General features: G+C 43.7%; 1 protein-coding gene across 26 annotated transcripts in view; it reads right to left on the bottom strand.

Moving 5' to 3' along the window:
- The window catches only part of DLG2 (discs large MAGUK scaffold protein 2), a 2,233,668-nt gene that overhangs the window by 393,367 nt on the left and 1,813,195 nt on the right, over nt 1-27,106 (bottom strand). For all 26 annotated transcript variants that reach the window (XM_070457186.1, XM_070457179.1, XM_070457180.1 and 23 more), the window contains one exon: nt 19,494-19,650. In XM_070457186.1, the coding sequence (XP_070313287.1) occupies nt 19,494-19,650 (157 nt within the window). The remainder of the gene's footprint in view (nt 1-19,493; nt 19,651-27,106) is intronic.

The following is a 27,106-nucleotide window of genomic DNA, read 5'->3' as shown; positions in this document are numbered from 1 at the left end:
AGCATGTCTACAAGTAGTGAGGTGTGTGTGTGTGTGTGTGTGTGTGTGTGTGTAACAGGTGGCGGGCTCGGGGTCCACAAGCAGCAGAAGGAAATAAACCGCAAGTGGCAGACGTTTCCTTTCTTTTCTAATCCTGTGTTGTCATGACGACACCTGGTTTCAACTGAACTTTTCTGGAGCCTTGAGCTAACTAATGCATTTTTCTTATGGAAGTATTTTTCCTAAGCTATGTTAATGAACTATGTATTTGCTTGGAAATCTGCCTTTTTTCAAGATTCATGTCAATTGTTTTATGGCCGGGGATGACTCACTCTGTGCCAATGCTGCTCAAAATACATGTTGTGGGAGAGGAACCTGGTGCAACTCTCAGTTTTGAGGCCTTTCTTTTACCTGATTCAGTTCAGTTGCTCAGTTGTGTCTGACTATTTGCGACACCATGGGCTGCAGCATGCCAGGCCCCCTGTCCATCTGATTAGCAGCTTGTTAACAGGTATAAAACTCCTTGCTAAAAACTAGCAAGGGGGCACTCTTTCTGTCCCCTTCTGATGTCTGTGTCAGAATCTTTCTCTGTCCCTTTTAGACTTTAATAAAACTTTGCTACACAAAGACCTGAGTGGTCAAGCCTCATCTCTGGCCTTGGATTGAAATCCTCTCCTCCAGAGGTAACCAATCCCTGTGTAGCACACGGCTCACAGCTGCAACCTTTCACACACACACACACACACACACACACACACACACACACATGTAAAACCAAACTGATCACATGGATCAGAGCCTTGTCTAACTCAATGAAACTATGAGCCATGCTATGTAGGGCCACCCAAGATAGACGGGTCATAGCAGAGAGTTCTGACAAAACGTGGTCCACTGGAGAAGGGAATGGCAAACCACTTCAGTATTCTTGCCTTGAGAACCCTGTAAACAGTATGAAGAGGCAAAAATATATGACACTGAAAGATGAACTCCCCAGGTTGGTAGGTGCCCAATATGCTACTGGGGATCAGTGGAGAAATAACTCCAGAAAGAGTGAAGGGATGGAGCCAAAGCAAAAACAACACCCAGCTGTGGATGTGACTGGTGATGGAAGTAAAGTCTGATGCTGTAAAGAGCAGTATTGCATAGGAACCTGGAATGTTAGGTCCATGAATCAAGGCAAACTGGAAGTGGTCAAACAGGAGATGGCAAGAGTAAACATTGAAATTTTAGGAATCAGTGAACTAACGTGGACTGCAATGGGTGAATTTAATTCAGATGACTATTATATCTACCACCATGGGCAAAAGTCCTTTAGAAGAAATGGAGTAGCCATCATAGTCAACAAAAGAGTCCAAAATGAAGTTCTTCGATGCAATCTCAAAAACAACAGAATGATCTCTGTTTGTTTCCAAGGCAAACCATTCAATATCACAGTAATCCAAGTCTATGCTCCAACCACTAATGCTAAAGAAGCTGACATTGAATGGTTCTATGATGACCTACAAGACCTTCTAGAATTAACACTAAAAGAAGATGTCTTTTCATCATAGGGGACTGGAATGCAAAAGTAGGAAGTTAAGAGATACCTGGAGTGACAGGCAAGTTTGGCCTTGGAGTACAAAATGAAGCAGGGCAAAGGCTAACAGAGTTTTGCCAAGAGAATGCACTGGTCATAGCAAACACCCTCTTCCAACAACACAAGAGAAGACTCTACACATGGACATCTCCAGATGGTCAATACCGAAATCAGATTGATTATATTCTTTGCACCTGAAGATGGAGAAGCTCTATATAGTCAGCAAAACAAGACCAGTAGCTGACTGTGGCTCAGATCATGAACTCCTTATTGCCAAATTCAGACTTAAATTGAAGAAAGTAGGGAAAACCACTACACCATTCAGGTATGACCTAAATCAAATTCCTTACAATTATACAGTGGAAGTGACAAATAGATTCAAGGGATTAGATCTGATAGACAGAGTGCCTGAAGAACTATGGACAGAGGTTCATTACTTTGTACAGGAGGCAGTGATCAAAACCTTACCCAAGAAAAGAAATGCAAAAAGGCAAAATGGCTGTCTGAGGCAGTCTTAAAAATAGCTGGGAGAAGAAGAAAAGCAAAAGGCAAAGGAGAAAAGGAAAGATATTCCTATCTGAATGCAGGGTTCCAAAGAAAGCAAGGAGAGAGAAGAAAGCCTTCCTCAGTGATCAATACAAAGAAATAGAGGAAAACAATAGAATGGGAAAGACTAGAGATCTCTTCAAGAAAAATTAGAGACACCAAGGGAACATTTCATGCAAAGATGGGCTCAATAAAGGACAGAAATGGTATAGACCTAATAGAAGCAGAAGATATTAAGAAGAGGTGACAAGAATACACAGAAGAACTATACAAAAAAGATCTTCATGACTCAGAAAACCACAGTGGTGTGATTACTCACCCAGAGCCAGACATCCTGGAATGCTAAGTGGGCCTTAGGAAGCATCATTACAAATAAGCTAGTGAAGGTGATGGAATTCTAGCTGAGCTATTTGAAATCCTAAAAGATGATGCTGTGAAAGTGCTGAACTCAATATGTCAGCAAATTTGGAAAACTCAGCAGTGGCCACAGGATTGGAAGAGGTCAGTTTTCATTCCAATCCCAAAGAAGGGCAATGCCAAAGAAGTTTCAAATTATTGCAAAATTGTACTCATTTCACATGCTAACAAGATTATGCTCAAAATATTTAAAGCTAGGCTTCAGCTATATGTGAACCAAGAACATCCAGATGTTCAAGCTGGATTTAGAACAGGGAGAGGAACCAGAGATCAAATTGTCAACATCCATTGGATCACAGAAAAAGCAAGAGAATTACAGGGAAACATCTACTTCTGTTTTATTGACTATGCTAAAGCCTTTGAATGTGTGGATCATGACAAACTGGAAAATTCTTAAAGAGATGGGAATACCAGACCACCTTGACCTGCCTCTTGAGAAACCCATATGCAGGTCAGGAAACAACAGTTAGAACTGGGCATGGAACAACAGACTGGTTCCAAACAGGAAAAGGGGTATGTCAAGGCTGTATACTGTCCCCTTGCTTATTTAACTTATATGCAGAGTACATCATGAGAAACTCTGGGCTGGATGAGGCACAAGCTGGAATCAAGATTGTTGGGAGAAATATCAATAACCTCAGATATGCAGATGACACCACCTTTATGGCAGAAAGCAAAGAGGAACTAAAAAGCCTCTTGATGAAAGTGAAAGAAGAGAGTGAAAAACCTGGCTTAAAACTCAACATTTAAAAGACTAAGGTCATGGTATCTGGTCCCATTTCATCGTGGCAAATATGGAAACAGTAGTAACAGCAAGAGACTATTTTTTTTGGCTCCAAAATCATTGCAGATGGTGACTGAAGCCATGAAATTAAAAGATGCTTGCTCCATGGAAGAAAAGCTATGACAAACCTAGACAGCATATTAAAAAGCAGAGACATTACTTTGCCGACAACGGTCTGTATAGTCAAAGCTATGTTTTTCCCAGTACTCATGTATGGATGTGGGAGTTGGACCATAAAGAAGACTGAATGCTGAAGAATTGATCTTTCTGAGTGGTGGTATTGGAGAAAACTCTTGAGAGTCCCTTGGACTGCAAGGAGATCAAACCAGACAATCCTAAAGGGAACCAATCCTGAATATTCATTGGAACACCTGATATTAAAGCTGAAACTCAATACTTTGGCCACCTGATGTGAAGAACTGACTCATCAGAAAAGACCCTGATGCTGAGAAAGATTGAAGGCAGGAGGAAAAGGGGCCGACAGAGGATGAGATGGTTGGATGGCATCACCAACTCAATGGACATGAGTGTGAGCAAGTTCTGAAAGTTGGTGATGGACAGGAAGCCTAGTGTGGTGTAGCTCATATGGTCCCAAAGAGTCAGACATGACTGAGCAACTGAACTTATATATATATATATATATATTTTTTTTTTTTTTTTTGATAGCAACAGACAGAGACAGAGAATCTGTGAGAGAGAGAGAGACAGAGAGAAAGAGAGAGAGATACAAGGGCTTCCCTGGTGGCTCAAATGGTAAATAATTCTCCTGCAACGTGGGAGACCTGGGTTCAATGCCTGAGCTGGGAAGATCCCCTGGAGAAGGGAATGTCAACCCACTCCAGTATTTTTGCCTGGAGAATTCCATGGACTGTGGAGCCTGACGAGCTACAGTACATGTGGTTGCAAAGAGTCAGATACATCTGAGTGACTATGCACAGCACACACACGTATGTATATGTGTGTGTATATATAGTGTGTTAATGATATTGAATAAGCAGAATTTAAAGGATGTACCAGAAAATACCTGGAGAAGGGAAAGGCTGCCCACTCCAGTATCCTGGCCTGGAGAAGTCCATGGACTGTAGAGTCTGTGGGGTTGCAAAGAGTTAGACACGACTGATCAACTTTCACTTCACTTCACCAGAAAATAGCATGCTTCTTTTGCTTTCCTACTATGTCCATACAGTTTATGGAATTCATTCATTTGACAGGTATCACCAGCCATACTCTATATCAGACAATAGAGATGCTTCTTAAGTGGAGTCTGGGGCAGTCTATGGCTCATCCGTTTTAGGTAATAGAAGGCCTGGGTTCACTCTAAGTGCCTTTGCAGAGAAAATCCAGTACATGCACAGGCCTGTGGAGGGAGCCCCACACCCATCAGTCTGGCCGTTCCTTCTGTTAGAACACGGAAACACTCCTGCCTGGATTGTCAGTAGAGAAGAGCTGTCCTGAGCCCTCTCGGGTGACCCACACTGTGGGTCCCAGGAGACCATCTCCCACAGTCTGGCAGACGTGACACTCTGGTCCTTCCTCCTGCGGGGGATGCCACGTTGTACGTGCCAAGTTGCTAAATATTTCACACATGACTGATTATGGACACCCAAGGTTCACAGGGGTCCAGGGTGAAATTGAGAGTAGGGAAGAGGCCAGCGGGGCAGGCAGGGGCCAGACCCTGTGAAACCTTGTAGGCCACGACAAGAATTTTGGATTTTATCTTAAGAACAACAGAAAGCCATTGAAAGGTTAATAAAAGGGGAAAAACGACTTGATCAGAAATGCTTTTTGAAAGGCTCACTCTTCTTAAAAGTCTGGAATTTGTATGTGATGAGGGATGTATGTATGTCCAGACAGTCGTAGGAGAAAAGGATTCCTAGGGCAGAGCTGGGCCCTGCTGAATCCCTAGGCTCTGATGGGTGGGCTGGGGGTCAGCCTGGATGGTGGACTCTGATGCCGAGGCGGAGGGAGAGTCTGTTTGCTGGCCACACTGCTTTTTATTTGGGGGTGGGGGGGTGGGGTGGCGTTCCTGAGCAAGAGGGCTTCCCAGGTGGATCAGCAGTAAAGAATTCGTTGCCAATGCAGGAGACACAGAAGTCTTGAGTTCAATCCCTGGATTGGGAAGATCACCTGGAGGAGGAAATGGAAACCCACTCCACTCTTCTCGCCTAGGAAATCCTATGGATGGAGGGGCCTGGTGGGCTATGGTCCATGGGGTCGCTAAGAATCGGACACGACTGAAGCGACTCAGCAGCAGCGGCGCTCAGCATGTGTGTGTGTTCAGTCGTGTCCAACTCTTTTATGACCCCATGAACTGTAGTCCGCCAGGCTGCTCTGTCCATGGGATTTTTCAGGCAAGAATACTAGAGAGGGTTGCCATTTCCTTTTCCAGGGGACCTTCTTGGCCCAGGGATCAAACCCCCTATGTCTTCTATCTCCTGCTTTGGCAGGAGGATTCTTTACCACTAGCCACCAGGGAAGCTCATCATTTTCACCACTATACCTCTAATCCATGGAACTGTTTTGTTTAGGGTAAGACAATATATTTTTTGTATTTTTCTACAAATTTTTTAAAAATTATTTTCGCCATCATTTCCTCTCTTTTTTCTTTCCCAACCAAAATAAGTATAGTAATACTGGAAGGCATGCTCCATTGGATTTGATCCTCATCTTTCTCAAAGACCAAAATATGGATTCAATAGAAAAGAACTGATGATTAATTCTTCATTTATTAGAAGGTATCTGTAGCTGTTTCCTAGAGCAACACAGCAGACTTCTCAGACAAGGTACATTGGTTTGCAAATCCCTTAATCTCAGGAAGACATTTTTAATTACTGTGGGACACAGTGTGCTAGAAACAGAAAATCACCATTAGAAATATTATTCACGGTCCACAGACATTGGCAGAGTCCATAGCCTGTCCCTGCTTTAATCGCTTGTCGGCATGCTCAGATGAGCAGAGCTAGGAGGGCGCTGCCAGATGCCCACATCCCAGCCCAGGCCCTTCCCAAAGGAGGCCTCTCTCCAGGAATCATTTCTCCTGTTTAAGAAACTATTATGAATCTCAAGATCTTAGATCCAAACGATTCCTCACACAGAATTCAGTGAGCCACATGATCCCTAATGGACACTTATCATTTAGTTGGTGTGTCCAAATATCCTTCTTCTTTGGGGACAATCTAAGACTGGAAGGAGGCACAGTCTTGTCCCCCCAGAAAGGTGGGGGGACACAGCTAGAGTAGGGTGCCCGGGCAGATATGCCTGCCGGGAACTCGGAACCACCACACTGAGGTGTAAGACACATGGAGAGAGAGTGAGATGTTTTCACGCTCCCCCAGGAGTGTGGCTGGGCTGTCAGTGACCTGTGATAATGACCTCAAGAACAGCATCCTTAACAGACTGACCAGTAGAATTTCCTTCCTGGCTTCTGAGGTTGGTTCCCCAGACTTTCTGGGGTTCAGTGAGCTATCTGTTTTTTCCCTAATAAATTCCTTTTCCATTTAAGTCACTCAGATGTCTGTTGTCTGTAACTCTGGCTGGTAAATCCAGTATGGCGCTCCCGGCAGGCACATTCCTACAGTAGTTAGCATCATAGGCAAGGAAGTGGGTTGTGACAGGAGACCCATGCCTGGTATCTAACTGGTCTCAAGTTGGAAACTATGGAACTCTTCAGTTTCCCCCTGTATAAACTGCTAAAGTGCCCACCCTCCCACCTATCCTGAAGGGGTGCTATGAGAATCAGATGTGATAATGTCCACAGGAAGGAACTTGGTATATAAAAATGGTGATGCAGGTATAAAGGATATGAGGGCTCAGCTAGCAAAATAGGTAGAGCAGAAGTCCCTGAACTTTTTGGTACCAGGGACCAGACAATTATTCCATGGATGGGGGAAGGGTGGTTTGGGGATGATTAGAGCATATTACATCTATTGTGCTCTTTTTTCTATTATTATTATTACATTGTGATAATGCAGTAATGCGAGCAATGGGATGGGGAGTGGCTCTAAATAACAGATCTTTGCTCAGGTGCCAGCTGCTAAGTCCTGCTATACATCCTGGTTCCTAACAGGCCAGGGACCAATACCTATCTGTGGTCCGGGGGTTGGAGACAAAAAGAAATTGGAGCTAAAAGTCAGTCTACTTTCAGTTGAGGATCACCCTTCTTCTCAACTTGAGAGGTCTCCCCAAGGGTTCCCCTTTATCAGGGGTCAGCTGTGATAGGGCATTTTCAATGTGTAAGTGAAGAAGGCTCAGGATCAAGCCTTTGAGGCTTGTATCACCTAAGCAAGGCTCTTTATCACTTAATAGCTTTTTGGAAGAAGAGTATATTTTACAAACAGACTTTTAAACAAACATTATGATAGTATTTGGGCTTCCCAGGTGGTAGAGTGGTAAAGAATCTGCCTGCAATGCAGGAGACACAGGAGACCTGGGTTCTATCCTTGGGTCAGAAAGATCCCCTGGAGAAGCGAAGGGCTATGCACCCCAGTATTCTTGTCTGGAATATTCCACAGACAGAGGAGCTTGGCTGGCTATAGTCCATAGGGTCACAAAGAGTCAGACATGACTGAGCAACTGAGCATGCACCCATGACAGCATTTAGTATGTAATAGAATGTTCATTTAATATTTGTCAGATCTATGGGAGTTCATACTAGTCAAGTAGGAAAGAATCTGTCTAAAAGAATTAAGATATTCTGAGTCTTCAGGACCGAAGGGGTTCTTGGGGCCAAGAGTTCAGATGAATACAACTAAGAAGAGCCCTAGGAGTCTCAGCACCTTTAGACAAGTGGGCAAGAATGAGTCTTTCATTCATTCAGTAACTTTGCCCGGGAGCCACATTCTGTGTTAATCAGTGGAATGAAGAGATGCTAACACACAGTCCCTGCCCTCAGGGGATGCTTCAGAGGCTCTAGATGTTGCTTTCAGTCTCCTCAACTTTACTATCTATGTGTACAGTGGCTTCCTGGGTAGCTCATATTTCTCTTTGTAAATAGCTTATTATTTCAGGCATTTAGCCTTTTCTCACTAACTGGACTTAGAATGCAGACAGCCTCAGACATAAGCAAACTGCCAAGTTTTCTTTCTGCAGGCTTGTTGCTGTTGTTCATTGCTAAGTGGTGTCCGACTCTTTGCGGCCCCACAGACAGCAGCACACCAGGCTTCCCTGTCCTTCGGTATCTCCCAGAGTTTGCCCAAACTTATGTCCATTCTGAAGGCTGGCCTTGCAGAAGAGAGGATAGTGTGGAAACCAGACACAATGGTCATTCAAGTGCCACTGTCATTGCTTATTATCTGTGTGATTTGGGGCAAATTATTGCATATCTGCGAGCCTTCATCCCAGCAAGGTTTTGTTAGGGATCGGTGAAATCATCATGTGATTTCAGCACAATACTTGGCGCTAAGCACATAGTCAATAATATTAAGCATTTTATTCCTAATTCTCCACACTTCCTGCTTCCCAGAGTCCTCTTTGGGGAGCTTTTCCTCCAGAAGCCTTCCCATACCCCAGGCTGGGCTAATGACAGCCTCTCCTTTGTGCCCATGTGGTCCCCAGAGTTTATCCTTTACACTTTTCATGTTTTTTTTTTTTTTTCTTCTGCAAATAATCTGTTTATGTGTTGGTCTTCCCTCCAGAGGCTATACATACATTTGCTAAGGGCACACATGTTTTTTTGTCTAGTAGTTTCTGATGCTTAATGGATGCTTAGGAAATGTCTATGGATTGGTTTTTGGCAAATAGGTTAATAAACTATGTATGTATGTAAGATGTATATAAGAACTTCCCTTATCTAATGCTCCATGGGGCCCCCTCTGATTTCCCCTGCTGTTTGAGGGAGATCTTTCTAGATGGATGGGGCTTCCCTTGTGACTCAGCTGGTAAAGAATCCGCCTGCAATGCGGGAGACCTGGGTTCAATCCCTGAGCTGGGAAGTTCTCCGGGAGAAGGGAAAGGCTACCTACTCCAGTATCCTGGCCTGGAGAATTCCATGGACTGTATAGCCCATGGGGTCTCAAAGGGTCAGACACGACTGAGCAACTTTCACTTTTCACTTTCTAGATGGATGGGAGTAATTCCTCCACTTTAGACTTTTGGTTTGCACCCCACTCCATCCCCTGAGCTCTGCATGTAATGTTTGAATGTGAAAATATTGCTTCTCCCAAATAAAACACCTGCATGAGTTTTCCCAGAGATTAGTTAAAGGCTGAATTTCTAAAAATATGTCCAGTTACAGAGTAACTTATGTTCCCGTGGGGTGGGGGTGGGGGAGATTCTTTAGTTAAGTAAGATTAGAAAATGCTTTGCTGTAGAACTTCTCAGAGCCTTTACTTGATTGTGAATCATTTTTCTTTTTCATGGAGTGTTTCACATATTTGGTATTAGGTGGAACACACATGTAGAAATATCACTTTGATAAAAGCTGGAATTGGTATGACTGAACTGAATCGCAAACTTCTGAAGGCTGCTTAAAGTTGAGTCCTCAAATGGTTGTCCTGTGGGTTATCTATTAGAGGTCTGGTTTTACATGTTTCCCCATGTACTATTTTTGCAGCAAGTCTGCAAGTAGTGATATATATATATATATACACACACACACACATATATATACACACACGTAGTGATATATATATATACATATATATAATGATATAAATATATATACATTTAGAGAGAGAGAGAGGCTTTTCTGGTGTCTCAAATGGTGAAGAATCTGCCTGCAAGGCAGGAGACCCAGGTTTGATTCCTGGGTTGGGAAGATTCCCTGGAGAAGGGAATGGCTCTCACTCCAGTATTCTTGCCTGGAAAATTCCATGGACAGAGGATTCTGGCAGGCTACAGTCCACGGGATCACAAAGAGTTGGACACAAGTGAGCTACTAACACCACTGTCACTATATATATATATGTATATAGTGCGTTAATATTGACTAAGCAGTATTTAAGGGATGTACCAGAAAATAGCATGTTACTTTTGCTTTCCTACTATGTCCATACAGTTTATGGAATTCATTCGTTTGACAGGTATCACCAGCCATACTCTATATCAGACAATAGAGATGCTTCTTAAGTGGGGTCTGGGGCAGTCCATGGCTCATCCGTTTTAGGTAATAGAAGGCCTGGGTTCACTCTAAGTGCCTTTGCAGAGAAAATTCAGTACATGCACAGGCCTGTGGAGGGAGCCCCACACCCATCAGTCTGGCCGTTCCTTCTGTTAGAACACGGAAACACTCCTGCCTGGATTGTCAGTAGAGAAGAGCTGTCCTGAGCCCTCTCGGGTGACCCACACTGTGGGTCCCAGGAGACCATCTCCCACAGTCTGGCAGACGTGACACTCTGGTCCTTCCTCCTGTGGGGGATGCCACGTTGTACGTGCCAAGTTGCTAAATATTTCACACATGACTGATTTTGGACACCCAAGGTTCACAGGGGTCCAGGGTGAAATTGAGAGTAGGGAAGAGGCCAGTGAGGCAGGCAGGGGCCAGACCCTGTGAAACCTTGTAGGCCACGACAAGAATTTTGGATTTTATCTTAAGAACAACAGAAAGCCATTGAAAGGTTAATAAAAGGGGAAAAACGACATGATCAGAAATGCTTTTTGAAAGGCTCACTCTTCTTAAAAGTCTGGAATTTGTATGTGATGAGGGATGTATGTGCGTCCAGACAGTCGTAGGAGAAAAGGATTCCTAGGGCAGAGCTGGGCCCTGCTGAATCCCTAGGCTCTGGTGGGTGGGCTGGGGGTCAGCCTGGATGCCGGGGCAGAGGGACAGTCTGTTCACTGGCCACTGCTTTTTATTTGACGGGGTCCCTGAGCAAGAAGTCAGAGGATGAGATGGTTAGATAGCATCATGGCCTCAGTGGACGTGAATCTCAGCAAACTCTGGGAGAGGGTGGTGGACAGAGCAGCCTGGCGTGCTGCAGTCAATGGGGTCCAAGAGTCAGACATGACTTAGCAACTGAACAACAACTGAGCAAGAAAAGTGTGGGTTCTGAGTTGGGCAGGCAGACAAGTCCAGTAAGGTGGGCAGATGTCTGAGAGGGCTCCAAAATTGAGAGGCAAAAGCCAGAGCCTGAAGAGTCAGTGAATCTAGACAGAGCGGGGGTCAGCGAAGACAGCAATGCCTGCAACAGGCATAGAGGTTTGTGGAGGCAGCCTCCATGTGGTTTCTGGGCCAGAAACCTGAATTTGACTGGTCAGGGTTAAGGAAAGAAGTCTTCATCTTTTCCGGAAACCTTGTCTTGTTGCACTTCTTTTGTTGGGGGAGGTGGAGAGGGCGGAGCTCAACCAGGAAACAAAACCAGCAAACCCAGGGAGGCCAGGCTAACCAGAGCTGGGACTGAGGCTTGTCTCCGAGGGAAGGGCGGGGCTTTTATCGGGGGTCTGGGCGACTCTTACTGTTGAAGATGAGAGGAAGGAAACTAAATGTTGGAGACTCTGCAAAATTTCTAGTTTAAGCTGTGGTGCTTTTGGAAACAAGGTGAGAGCTGCTCAGAGTTGAGAGCTGGCTCCTGTCCCCACCTCTGCACGGACCTCAGAACCTCCCTGGAAGGCAGGCGCACTGAGGAACAGTCCCTTAAACGGAAGCCCTCAGGCAATGAATTTGGTGGAAACGTGGATCCTTCGCGGGGCTGGGGCGGGGCTGGAGGGGAAGGCCACGGCCCTTAGGGCAGGGCCACCAGTCCGGAGGGGGCTGGGAAGCTTCTCAGAGGACCACTTCAGGGAACCACACAAGGAATTTGAGACTTTATTTTAGTTTTATTATTATTATTATTATTATTATTATTATTTTGTGAGAGGCAGGAGGAGGGCTGGATTTCAGGTGTAATACTGGAAGGGACTGAGTTGTTATTTGAGGTAATAATAAAAAAGTGACATTATCAGTACCCTGGCATGGTGAAGAGTGTATATGGTGCTTGAATTCCACTTGAGTCCCTTGACAATAAAGATTTAGCATATAAAGTCCTTCTCTTCTGCAGGGCTCTAAACATGAAGACAGGAAGGAAACCTAAGCATTAGCGAAATGCCCAGGTGAGCTGAGACTCTTTTTTCACTCTTCCTAAATCCACCAGGCAATTTCAATTTGAAAATTCACAACAACCTATTCTACTTTCAGGACAACAGCTGCCACATGTCACTTCTATTCCCAATCACGGATCTTGGAACAGTGGGTTAAACACTTCACGTCCATCAAGAATGAGCTTTGGAGTTGGTGGGGTCAGCTAGGTTGATCGCCTTTAGACTCCTGAGGATTGAACAAACTAAAATTGCTTGGTGAGATAGGAAAGAGCCTCTTTATAGGAGTATTGCTTCTGTGTGCTCTGCTCCACATATGTTTTTTTTTTTTTTCATAACAAAGCACTGAAACAAATAATAACAGAGACATTTCGGTCTTTCCCTCTGCAGAAAGAATGCCTGAGGAGGCTACTGCACTAGTTAATATGATTGCATGCTGAATGCCCTAAATTCTCCACCACAAAAAACCTCAAGAAGATGGTTCAATTATTGGATAAAACTTTCTATAATAAATCCTGGAGAGATAGAAAACATAAAGGAGAAATTAGAGAGAAAAGATCACTCACAATATGTGTATGGAATGCAGCCTGAGGTGATGATTTCTTTCAGCATCTTAACTACTTTAAGGCGAGGAGGAGGAAGTGCAGGATAAATTCCTGCAATGGAGCTTGGGAATCCTCCGTCTTCAGGTTGCAAAGTGTTTAGACAATGTATGGACACTAGATGGCGCCCATAATCTTAAGACATAGTCAACAGCTAGTTATTTTTTCTTTATAGGCACCTGCTGGCACTAATGGTTAAGAATCCACCTGCCAGTGCAGGAGTGTGAGAGACCTGGGTTGGATCCCTGAGTGGGGAAGATCCCGCTAGAGGAGGGCATGGCAACCCACTCCAGTATCCTTGCCTGGAGAATCCCACGGACAGAGGAGCCTGGCAGGCTATAGTCCATGGGATCGCCAAGAGTTAGACACGGCTGAAGTGACTTAGCATGCACATGTTACTACCTTGTCAGAAAATAGTTGATTATTGAAACTATAAACATATCTGCTCGAACATTCCACATTACTGATATCCTGTGAGGTGCTCCTTAAGTAATGGTTTGGTGGTCAAATACGTTTGGGAAAAGCAACATATTTTATTTGTCTCTAAGGAGGTTCCCAATATGCACTGGTAAACAGTTTCTGAAAGGGTCTTCGATGAAGGAAACTGGTCATTAGGGAACCCTTTCTCTCAGGAGAAACCTAATACAATCCCACTCTTTCAGAGTCCCGTGAACTCACGTTGAGAAATGCTCATCCAGTCTAAGACCTGCCCCAAAGAAGGAATTGCTCAAACTATTGAAAAGAGGCTTTCTCACAAAAAATATTACACATATTCTTGGGCTTCCCTGGTGGCTGAGACAGTGAAGAATCCGCCATCAACGAGGGAGACCTGGGTTCGATCCCTGGGTCGGGAATCCCCTGGAGAAAGGCATGGCAACCCACTCCAGTACTCTTGCCTGGAGAATCCCCATGGACAGAGGAGCCTGGCAGGCTACAGTCCATGGAGTCACAAAGAGTAAGACATGGCTGAGCGACTTTCACTGTACTATATGACACATATTCTTAAGGTACAGTGGTTGGTAGTAATAGTGTTAAGTACTTACAATGTTAAGTGCTTACATGCTCTGTTCTAAGTGCTTTCTCTCTTCTCTTTCCTCAGTATGCCACCTCTCTCTCTCTGTGTGCTCACACACATTAGAGACATTGATACACAGTTGGCCTTGGACTTGCAGCTGATTGAATTATTGTTGTTTAGTTGCTCAGTCGTGTCTGGTTCTTTGTGACCCCATGGTTCTCTGTCCATGGGATTTCCCAGGCAAGAATACTGGAGCTGGTTGCCATTTCCTTCTCCAGGGGATCTTCCTGACCCAGGGATCAAACCCATGCCTCCTGCGTTGGCAGGTGAGTTCTTTACCGCTGAACCACAAGGGAAGCCCAGTTGGTTGAATGCATGGATGCAAAACCTGCTGATACGGAGGGCCAACTGTCTTCAGTGTACCATGCCATTTTATACAAGGGACTTGAGTTTAGCAGATTTTGCTGCTGACCTGTTGTCCTGGAACAAATCCTCCGTGGATACGGAAGACAGCTGTATCTGCTCTGGGCAGTGAGCATTTTGAGATCTATTATTCTCACTCATCTTTGAGATTTCAACTCCTGGTATGGAACCTGACACATAGTAAGCCATTAATAAAACAAATTGTCTTAGAAGATTCTACAGTCTGTGTGGGGGAATTATTCAGGAAAATAGGAATGGATATTACATCCCTGATTAGCAAGGTAGTTGTCTATTATACAAGTTCCTTTTTGATGAAGATCAATTGAGAGCAGAGATCTGCCCTTCGGCTCTGTTCCCTTGGGATACTATTTCTCCTCTCTGAACTTACTATGTTATTTTTAGCATGACTTATTTGCAAATCAATCTTACATGACTTAGAAATCTATGCACTGAATTTTTATTTAGGGTTTTTGTTCTTTTGTTTTCCAGGAAGCTATAGCTTGTTTTTACATGTCCGGTGGAAGCTGTAGATGCAAAATATTATCCTCCATATTCCATTGCTAATAATTCTGTCACTTTTCTTTCCATATTGCAATAATGTGTGAGTTTCTCAAGCCTATTTATTTCTTCCTTGTAGTGTTAAACAATGAAATTCCAATACTGAGCCTTTATACTAGCCAATTTATAGCCACAGTTTATATAAATTTTCACAAGCTGAAAAGAATTCCTTTTCCTTTCCACCTGTAAAAAATGAACGGTATTTTCATTGTTGAACTATCTTTGCAAATGTTTTACATAAGAAAGAATATGATATTTGAACTTCAGACGTTGCTGTTATGTACTATGAATTGCAATCTCTAAGAAGACCATAATTCTGATTTGTTGCCATGCTTACTCTGTGGTCCTGGCAATAATATTTAAATGGATTCATCTACTCCTGGAAGCATAAATACATGGGAGTTTTCTTTGTTGAGCCATAATAAGCTTATCATCTCGTTCCTTTCCCCACCACGTGCCTAGAGATTAAACAAATAAAACCCATAGCTTAGGTGATTTCTTATTTAAACAGAGTTAAAAAGTCAATAATATCATCTCTGTGCCTCAGTTTATTCATATTTCAAATGAACAGCATAAGGCATAGGGTAGTTATAAGATTACATTAGCTACACCTGTGACTGACTCAAAGGCTCCATGTAACTATTCGTTCCGTATAGTTTTGTGCGTGCTTCCCTGCTAGCTCAGCTGGTAAAGAATCCGCCTGCAATGCAGAAGACCCCAGTTTGATTCCTGGGTCGGGAAGATCCCCTGGAGAAGGGATAGGCTACCTGCTCCAGTATTCTTGGGCTTCCCTAGGGGCTCAGCTGGTAAAGAATCTGCCTGCAACGCAGGAGACCTGGGTTTGATCCCTGGGTTGGGAAGATCCTCTGGAGAAGGGAACAGCTACCCACTTCAGTATTCTGGCCTGGAGAATCCCATGGACTGTATAGTCCACGGGGCCCCAAAGAGTCGGACACGACTGAGCGACTTTCACGCCCTCACTATGGTCCTGTGTGCTTCTGAATGTGCTGCGCCCACCAAGCAGTGTGTACAGAGAAGGCTGTATACACTGAGATCATCCTCAAGGTTTCGAAGAGAGACTGTGCCGTGAGGAGAAAGAACACTGATTTGGGGTCAAGGGAGCTGCTTTTGAGTCCCACACCAGAGTCAGGAGCTGTGGGGCTATAGACGAATCATTTAGCCATTCTGAATCCTCTTTCCCTAATGTGGAAATGGAGAGAAATAATAACATTGATCCCTAGAATCAATGCATGTGAAAGTGCTTTGTCTCTGGGAAAGTGCTTTGACAGTGGGAACACTGATTGTACCGAAATGACAGCGTGGTCCCCCAGTCTACAGATTTTCAGCCAGGATGAGGAAAATATGGATGAGGAAAATATGTAAGTATATCCTAGAAAGAATTTTAGAGTCAGTCTCCCATGCTCTAGTGACTTTTCAAGGCATCACTATTTTCACTGAATACTTTTTCATCAGTAAACAATTTTTGAGAGATGGCTATGTACCAGGCACTGTGCTAAATGTTGAGGATACAAAATCATAAAAAATACAGAGTTTGCTTTCAGAGAGCTTTTGGTAACTTAGTAGAGAAAGATAAACATGTAAATAAACATGGACAATGAGATTTAAGAGCTTATTAGAATTTTAAAGTTATATCTTGTTTAAATTAAAAAAGTTTTTTAATTGGAGGATAATTACTATATGATGTTGTGTTAGTTTATGCCGTACATCAACATGAATCAACCACAGGTATACATATGTCCCATCTCTCTTGAGCCTCCCCCACACCCCATCCTACCCCTCTGGGTTGTCACAGAACACTTGGTTGAGCTCCCTGCATCATATAGCAAATTCCCACTGGCTGGCTATTTTACATATGGTAATACATAGGTTACGGTGCTACTCACTTGATTTGTCCCACCCTCTGCTTCCCCTGCTGTGTCCACAAATCTGTTCTCTATCTCTGTGTCTCTGTTCCTGCCTTGCAAATAGGTTCATCAGTACCAGTTTCCTATATTACTATATATGCATTAGTACATATTTGTCTTTCTCTTTTTGACTTCACTTTGTATAACAGGCTTTAGGTTCATCCACCTCCCTAGGACTGACTCAAATTCATTCTTTTTAATGCCTGAGTAATATTCCACTGGGCTTCCTGCTTCCCTCGTAGCTGTCAGTAAAGAATCTGCCTGTAATGCAAGAGACCCAGATTTGATTCCTCGGTCAGTAGGATCCCCTGGAGAAGGAAATGGCTACCCACTCCAGTATACTTGCCTGGGAAACCCCATGGACAGAGGAGTCTGGTGGGCTGCAGTCCATCAAGGTGCAAGAGTTGGGACAGGAGTTGGACATGACTTGGTGACTAACCCACCACCAATATTCCATTGTATGTAGGTCACAGCTTCTATCTGTCAATGGACATCTGGGTTGCTTCCAGGTCTGGCTACTGTAAATAGTGCTGCAATGAACACTGGAGTACATGTCTTTTAAAACTGGTTTTCTCAGGGTATATGCACAGTAGTGGGTTGCCGGGTTATATGGTAGCTTTAGTGCTAGTTTTTAAGGAATCTCTACACTGTTAACAATGGCTCCATCAATTTACATTCCCACCAACAGTGCAAGAGGGTTCCCTTTTCTCTGCATCCTCATCAGCATTTGTTATTTGTAGAGTTTTTGATGATGGCCCTTCTGACCAGTGTGAGGTGACATCTCATTGTAGTTTTGATAAACATTTCTCTAGTAATAAGTGATGCTGAACATCTTTTCATGTGTTTATCAGCTATCCATATGTCTTCTTTGGAGAAATGTTAAGTTATATCTTATATGTGATTTAAATATAGAATAAGTAGGTGGGGGGGGGAGTAGTTGAAGGGGTGATGATAGGCGATAGAACAACAGCCTGGCACGGGACCTTACCCTAATTCTTCCATACTCAATCCTTCTAGACATCTGATAGTTGATGAGTGAGCAGGAACCTCTGTGTGTGGGAGAACCACAGACATACAAAAGGAAGGGTCAAGCATGCAGACGACTGGACACTGTTCAGGTCAGCTGATTGCATCCTACAGGTAAATCACACGTGCAAGGAGTGGTGGAGTGATGGTTAGCAAATATAAGGTCACCTGGAAAATTCTAGTTATGTATCATAGCTATAAAGCAAAGATGAATTTTCCAAAGCGCACAATGAAAGGCACAAACTAAATGCTTTATTCAGTTACAAATCATAACCATAGCCACAAAACTGGGCTCCTTATGTAACTCTCTGTTATTATTTGCATGATTGCCAAAACCGCAGCATGGACATGAAAATTCCTAGTGGATTTAACTACTTATCATAGAATTTATCCCAAGGAGGTAGCTTGATGTAATAGAAAGAAGCATCAATAGGTATTCAAAGAGAAGAAAGGACTTGGAGAAGAGAGGAGTGGGGAAAGCAAGATGGAAGGAAGGATGGAAGGAAGGAAGGCGGGTAAGAGGAGGTAGGTGATGGATATTAAGACTGAATACTTAAATCCAAACTCTGACTCTCTAGTTAGGTGCACTTTTTTTTTTTTTTTGCCATGCTACATGGCTTGCAGGATTTTATTTCTGTGACCAGAGACTGAACTCATGCCCACTGCAGTGGAAGCACAGAATCTTAACCACTGGACCACCAGGGAAATCCCTGGTTAGGTGAACTTTGACAAGTTATTGAACTTCTCTGAACCATATTCTTTTCATCTGGACATGGTGATTTACCTTTCACAGTGATTGTGAGAATTAAAAATTACTTTTATAAAGTAGTTACTTTTCTAACATGGCTGGTACGCAAGTCCTTACTAGCTCATCGACAGTAATTTTTGTATTTAGGTAAATGGTGATGCTGCTACATGCAGCAACATCACCAACTTGTGTGTAGCACTATTTTGCACACTATTCATTTTTAAAAAACTATTTGTATTTTTGGCTGTGCTGAGTCTTTTCTCTAGTTGTGGCGAGTGGAGGCCACTCCCTAGCTGTGGTGAATGGGCGTCTCATTGCGGTGGCTTCTCTTGTTGTGGAGCATGGCCAGGGCACGCGGACTTCAGCAGTTGTGGCTCCTGGGCTCGGGAGCACAGGCTGAATAGGTGTGGCACACGGGCCTCGTTGCTTTGTGACATGTGGGATCCTCCCGGAACAGGGATCGAACCCGTGTCTCCTGCACTGGCAGGTGGATTCTTTACCACTGAGCCACGGGGGAAGCCCCTACATTATTCTTAAACAGTTACATGCAACAAACTACATGTACCATGATGGATTTGGAAAGAAATTTAGCACTTTGAAAAATAAGCAATATACTGAAAAAAATGCATGCTTCTCAAACGTTCTGTTGCATACAAATATGTCTCAGAATATCTAAATGAAAACACTAGCACCTCTACCTGTATCTGAAGGAAGTAACAGGCCTCAAACCTGAACACCATTTAAATTGCGACATGCACCTAAAGCCATAATGCTTTCTTCCGTATTTCCTTTGGAATGAAGGTGCTTTTGGAGTATAACCGGAAGGGACTTTCTCTTAGATGGTGTCAGACATGGCTGGAATAAAGATTAAGGAGCAATACTCACAGATAGGATCTGGTCTCCTCTCTGGAGCTCCCCACTCAGGTCTGCTGGTCCACCAGCCAGAATGAAGGAGACAAAAATACCTTCTCCGTCTTCTCCGCCCACGATGTTGAAGCCCAGGCCAGTGGAGCCTTTATGCAGGACCACCTTGCGGGGCTCCCTGCAGAAGCAAGTGGAGAATCACATCATAGGGTGGCCCAGTCAAGATTTACATCATTTTTACTTACTACCTATGAAAAGTGCTTCTCCAATTGTGATAAATTTGCATGTCAAAAAGATGCGAAAATCAGGGCAGATGTCTGAATGCTTCACTGTAACAAATGCCAATATACCATGCAAATTTATCCCTTAATTCCCAAATATTTCCTTACACTAGCTTTACTTGCAATTTTCCTTTGTTTATAACATCTGTTCTTGTACCGAGACTACTACAGCAGTATTCAATAGGATGGATGTATCCACAAAGAGGAAGGGAATTTGGGGGACAAGAGACTAGACTGAATAGGCCAGATGATGAACTATATTACATGACAGGCTGTGGGCTTGTTTTTTGTTTAATTAAAATTTACTCTGGAGGCAGTGGGGACTCACTGGAAGATTTTGGAGGCATGGATAATATTTAAATCAATTTTAGGAAGATTACAAATGGCCATATGTAGGACTGATGGGAGTTGGAAGCACAGATATGATGGCAGACAGGAAAACTACTGAGGATGTTGACCAAGTAATCCAGGTTTAAGGAAGTGACAGCCTGCCCAAGAGGGATGGCAGTGGTAATGAAAAGAAAGGGCAACATGGTAATTTGAAAAACCACTACAATATTGTACTTAGCCTCCAATTAAAATAAATTAATTAATTTAAAATTTAAAAAGTAATTTGAAGGGAGGGACAGAGGTTGATTCAGGTATGGGAGGAGGAAGGAAGAACATATAAGTACTTGCAAAAATGGGAGCGTGTGGGTGGAATCCAGGGTACGAGCATGAGTATGATTTTTACACACTTAATTCCAGGTACTAGTGGGACATCCTTGTGGAGATGTGTGAAGCAGTTAGAGACAAAGGCTAGGAATTCAGATTCTCGGGGAGGACTGCAAAGGCAGATTTGAGGGTCATCAGTAAGAGGATGAGAGATCAAATCTTAAGCCAACAGTTCATTGAGATTGTTTAGAGGTTGAAAAATTATGAAACACAGAATTGCAAGGGTTCTAAGAGGGCATCTAGTCTGATCGTCTCTATCAAAAAATGTATCCTGCAAGCCTCAGGTTTGACCAAGATTTTTTAAAAATATCACCTACCCTTCTCTTTCAAATATCTCAGTTCCAATTGTGAAATGTTCCTCTTCTATTTTCCTACTCTTAATGATGTAAGAATGACAAAAAATCACCCAATCTATTTTTTTTTTAAATTAATTTTTAGTGGAGTATCGCTGCTTTACAATGTTGTGTGTGTTCCCGCTGTGCAATAAAGGGAATCAGTTATACATACACACATATTGTTGTGGTTCAGTGGCTAAGCCATGACCAACTCTTTGTGAGCCCATGGGCTGCTGCAAGCCAGGCTTCCCTGTCCTTCACTATCTTCTAGAGTTTATTCCAACTCATGTCCATTGAATCAGTGATGCCATCCAGTCATCTCATCTTCTGCCACCCCCTTCTCCTCCCGCCCTCAATCTTTCCCAGTGAAGCAGCTCTTTGCATCAGGTGGTTAAAGTACTGGAGCTTCAACTTCAGCATCAGTCCTTCCAATGAATATTCAGGGTTGATTTCCTTTAGGATGGACTGGTTTGATCTCCTTGCTGTGCAAGGGACTCTCAAGAGTCTTCTCCAATACCACTGTTGAAAAGCATCAATGCTTCAGGGCTCAGCTTTCTTTATAGTCCAACTCTCACAGCCATACATGATTACTGGAAAAACGATAGCTTTGACTATACAGACTTTTGTCGGCAAAACAATGTCTCTGCTTTTTATTTATTTATTTTTGGTTGGCATAAATTTCCTTTAATAATTTCTACATTTCCAATAGGATTTCATTTGAGGTTTAATGTATACGCTGTTTAGGTTTTTCAAGTCTTTTCTTCCAAAGAGCAAGTGTTTTTTAATTTTGTGTCTTCTGTCACTGCCTGCAGTGATTTTGGAGTCCAAGAAAATAAAGACTGTCACTGTTTCCACTTTTTCTCCATATATTGGCCATGAGGTGAAAGGACTGGATTCCATGATCTTCGTTTTTTTCAATGTTGAGTTTCAAGTCAGCTTTTTCACTCTCCTCTTTTACCCTCATCAAGAGGATCTTTAATTCCTCTTTGTATATGCATTTCCACTCGTTTTTAGATATCCTTCCCACTGAGGTCACCAAAGAGCATTGAGTAGAGTTTCCTGTGCTACACAGTAGGTTTTTAATTAGTTATCTGTTTTTACACATAGCAGTGATTTCATGTCAATCCCAATCTCCCAATTTATCCCAACCCTCTTTCCCCCACCTTGGTAACCTAAGTTTGTTTTCTCAATCTATGACACTATTTTTGCTTTGCAAATAAGTTCATCTGTACCATTTTTTTAGATTCTACATATAAGCAATATTATATGATATTTAGGTCATCATAATAATGACTACACAGACTTTTTTATTTGCTATCACATTTCCTTGCATAAAGAGATGCATTATATCTATATTTACCCTTATTTGAGGAAAGGTGTACAATGCATGCTAGAGTTTGGACTATAAGTAATATGTAACAATGCTATGTATTAAGAGGTGACTTGAGAAACCTGTATGCAGGTCAGGAAGCAACAGTTAGAACTGGACATGGAACAACAGACTGGTTCCAAATAGGAAAAGGAGTACATCAAGGCTGTATATTGTCACCCTGCTTATTTAACTTATATGCAGAGTACATCATGAGAAATGTTGGGCTGGAAGCACAAGCTGGAATCAAGATTTCTGGGAGAAACATCAATAACCTCAGATATGCAGATGACACCACCCTCATGGCAGAAAGCAAAGAGGAACTAAAAAGCTTCTTGATGAAAGTGAAAGAGGAGAGTGAAAAAGTTGGCTTAAAGCTCAACATTCAGAAAACTAAGATCATGACATCTGGTCCCATCGCTTCATGGGAAATAGATGGGGAAACAGTGGAAACAGTGTCAGACTTTATTTTTGGGGGCTCCAAAATCACTGCAGATGGTGATCGCAGCCATGAAATTAAATGATGCTTACTCCTTGGAAGGAAAGTTATGACCAACCTAGACAGCATATTAAAAAGCAGAGACATTACTTTGCCAACAAAGGTCTGTCTAGTCAAGGCTATGGTTTTTCCAGTGGTCATGTATGGATGTGAGAGTTGGACTGTGAAGAAAGCTGAGCACCGAAGAATTGATGCTTTTGAACTGTGGTGTTGGAGAAGACTCTTGAGAGTCCCTTGGACTGCAAGGAGTTCCAACCAGTCCATCCTAGCGGATATCAGTCCTGGGTGTTCATTGGAAGGACTGATGCTGAAGCTGAAACTCTCTAGCACTTTGGCCACCTCATGCGACGAGGTGACTCATTGGAAAAGACCCTGATGCTGGGAGGGGTTGGGGGCAGGAGGAGAAGGGGACAACAGAGGATGAGATGGCTGGATGGCATCACCGACTCGATGGGCATGACTTTGAGTAAACTCCAGGAGATGGTGATGGACAGGGAGGCCTGGCGTGCTGTGATTCATGGGATCACAAAGAGTCGGACACGACTGAGGAACTGAACTGAACTGAACTGACATAGAGTCAGTTCATTCTGATGGGGGTAGGCTACTTATATGCAATACATGCAATAAGTTAGTTTGTTATAGGTTATGTTAGAAAGCAGTAAATCTTTTGGGAAAAAGAAAAAGTGGAGGAGTGCAAGGACAGGTGCTTGCAGCGATGAGCTTGGGCAGGATTTACTGAAAAGGTGACAGTTGAGGAAAGACTAAAGAGGTGAGGATTCTCATCATGCTATCTAAAGGAGACATTCCAGCTAGAAGGGACAGAGGCCCTAAGATGGGAAGGTGCCTGGTGTTGTCAAGGAAAAGCTAGGAGGCCATAGTGACTGAATGAGCGAACAAGGGGAGGAGAATGGTAAAAGATGACGTCAGTGTACTAGTTTTCTATTGATGAGCAACAAATTGCCACGAACTTAGTGGTGACAAATTACCACAAACACCCACTATTATCTCTCTTGTAGGTCAGAAGTCTGGGTGGCCTTGTCTAGGTTGTCTGCCTAGGATTTCATAAGGTTGTTATCAAGGTGTCAGCCAGGACACTTTATTGGAGTGCTCTGGGGAAAAAGCCAGATCCATATACAAGTTAGGTTGTTGGCAGAATTCAGTATCTTGTACTTGTAGGACTGTTTTACATATATTGGCTTGGCCAAAAGAGTTCGTTTAGTTTTTTCTGTAAGATCTTATGGAAAAAACCCAAATGAAACTTTTTTTGGCCAACTCAGTATTTTATTATAAGGAATTGACTGATGGAGCCATGAATGATGAGTTCCAGGATCTACAGTCAGCAAGCTGGAGACTCAGGAGAGCTGATGGTATAACTTCTCGCTCAAGTTTGAGTCCAAAGTTAGGAGAAAAGCAATGTCCCAGATCAAAGGCCGAAAGAAAGAGCAAATTCCTTCTTACTTTGTCTTTGGTTTCATTCAGGCCTTCAGTGGGTTGGATGGGGCTACTCATGAGAGAGGAAAATCAGCTTTACTCAGTACACTGACACAAATGATAGTCTCATCCAGAAACATCCTCACAGAAACATCATCCACAAACATTCACAAACTGAATACGGTTTAATTATCTGGGCACCCTGTGACCCAGTCAAGTTGATGTACAAACTTAGCCATAAAAGACTGAGGTCCTGTTTCCTTGCTGGCTGCGAGTTGGGAGTCTCTCTCAGCTTCTAGAGGCCACTCCTTTTCCTCCTCATGTGGTCCTCTCTAAACTTCAAGTCAGAAATGGTACACTGAATCCTTTCCTTTTTTGGAAGCTCTCTGGCTTGTTCTTCTGCCGCTGGCTGAATTTAACTCTCTGCTTTTCCAAGGTCTGTGTGATTAGGTTTGAAGCACCCAGATGATTCTTCACTTTAAGATCAACTGCTTAGTAACCTCAATTATATTTGCAAACTCCCTTTTCCATGTAAGGTAACTTAACTGTGGGAGCAACACCAGAAGGTGGAGATCATGGAACCATTTCAGAATTTTGACTCCCACAGGCAGATAGGCAACAGGGAATAAATCTTGAAGGGTCCCATAGATCATTTTAAAACTTTGATTTTTACTCTGAGAGAAACAGGGACCCCCTGGGAAAAATTACCTGATCTGATTTACATTTTAAACGATTACTTTGGTATAAAGTAGATATGAGGGGCAAAGATTAAAGAAGACCAGTTGGGTGGATTTTGCTATATTTAGGCAAAATATAACAGTGCCATGGACAAGAGTGGTATTAGAGGAGGTGGTGGATGGTGGATTCGTTTCCAGTCCGTTTTCTTTTTCTGTTCAGGTTGAGTAATTCCTGTTTTTCTATTTTCAGATTCACTGTTTATTTCTTCTGTTATGTTTATTCTGCTACCAAACCTGTCTAGTGAGTTTGAAAATTTTGGTTATTTTATTTTAAAAAAAGCTTTAACGTTCTATTTGGTTTTTCTTTATATCTTTTATTCCTTTGCTGAGACTTTATATTTCTAAAAAAAAAATTGATTTCAAGTGTATTTGTAAATGCTCATTGAAGCATGATGGCTGCTTTAAAATCCTTGAGAGGAAATTCCAACATCTGTGTTATCGGTACCTCAATGTTGCTATCTTTCATCTTTCCTCATTCAAGTTGAGGTTATCCTGGTTTTTGGTATGGTAAGTGATCTTTTATTGTATACTGGACATTTTGGGTGTTTTGTTGTGAGGCACTGGAATCTATCTCACTTTAGTCTTTTCCAGGTTGTAGATTCGTTTAGCAGATTCAAGTGGGATGGGTATTCAGTTCTCCACAAGGCTCTGGTGACACCAGAGAGGAAACTGGGGTACCAGTTTGCACTCTACTCATTCTACCTGCCTGACCCTTGGTGGGGGCAGAGGCTCAGGTGCTTTTGGACGCACCGACACCAAAGGAGGAGAGAAAGCGGCATGTTGACCAGTGCCACCTTGAACTACCTTGTTTGGCCTCTGAGAGGGGCTAGAAGTTCAGCCCCCCGCCCCCACATCGAGCCCCACGGACGCTACCCTGCTAGGTAAAGTGGTTTGCCAACAAGTGTGGCTTCATTCTCCCTCCTCCTGTCTGTTGCCACTGCCCAGGGTAGAAGTTCAGCTCCTGGCAGGCCCGCCAGTACCAGGAGTAGGGGAACAGAAAGCCAATCTCATCCCAGCTCGTTGCTGCTGGGTAAAGATGCAAGTTCAGCTTCCCACTGAAAATGTAGCATCAACTAACAACACCTCATACCATCTTATTCTGCTTTTTAGTTGCAGGATGGGAATGGAAGTTCAGCTCTTCTTTGGCCCCCTGACACCAACCCGGTGGAGGAAATGAAGGGCCGTCTCATAATTGCGTATCCCAGCTATCTCTGGTGGGGCCGGAAGTCCAGCTATCCACATGGTCTACCGGTACCACAATGGTGAGTGGACGACTTTTTCTTTGTTATCTGGTCACAATAGGACCCCACTGCCCAAAACATCCCTGTTCTATTAGTCTACTCTTCCCCCAGTCCTTTGGTTACAGGGAGCAGGCTTTTCTTGAGGCTTTCTAATCTATACGTAGTGGTGGTTTCAGGGGATAGCCTTCTCTGGCCCATCCTGGATATACGGGACGCAGAAAGAAAATCCAGATAACTCACATCACTGTCAATCCTCTTCCAGCCAGTCTGACATCTTTCCAACTTAAAAAAAAAAATTATTTATTTATGGCAGTGCTGGGTCTCTGTTGCTGCGCGCAGGTTTTCTCTAGGCTGCAGCGAGCAGGGGCTGCTCTTTCTTCATTGTAGTATGCAGGCTTCTCACGGTGGCGGTTCCCCTTGTTGCAGAGCATGGGGAGCTCTGCAACACGTGGGCTCCAGGGCTCCAGGGCGCGTGGGCGTGTGGGCTCCAGGGCTCCAGGGCTCCAGGGCGCGTGGGCGCGTGGGCTCCAGGGTGCGTGGGCGTGTGGGCTCCAGGGCTCCAGGGCGCGTGGGCGCGTGGGCTCCAGGGTGCGTGGGCTCCAGGGCTCCAGGGTGCGTGGGAGTGTGGGCTCCAGGGCTCCAGGGCGCGTGGGCGCGTGGGCTCCAGGGCTCCAGGGCGCGTGGGCGTGTGGGCTCCAGGGTGCGTGGGCTCCAGGGCTCCAGGGCGCGTGGGCTCCAGGGCTCCAGGGCTCCAGGGCGCGTGGGCTCAGTAGTTGCAGTGTGCGGGCTCAGTAGCTGTGATGCATGGGCTTAGTTGCTCCACAGCAGGTAGGATCTTCCAGCACCAGGGATGGAACCCATGTCCCCTGCATTGGCAGGCGGATTCTTAACCACTGGACCACCAGAAAGTCCTTTGTCCAGCTTTTTAGAGTGCTTTTATGTTTGTTTGTTTGATTATGTCTAAAGTTGTTTTTGCTTTTCTACGTAAAAGGGAAAATTAGAGGGGAATGGGGATACTTTCCATTGG

Source organism: Odocoileus virginianus, chromosome 28, assembly GCF_023699985.2.
Source record: "Odocoileus virginianus isolate 20LAN1187 ecotype Illinois chromosome 28, Ovbor_1.2, whole genome shotgun sequence".
Lineage (NCBI taxonomy): Eukaryota > Metazoa > Chordata > Mammalia > Artiodactyla > Cervidae > Odocoileus > Odocoileus virginianus.
The sequence above is the reverse complement of the archived record's forward strand: the minus strand, read 5'-3'. Positions and strand labels throughout refer to the sequence as shown.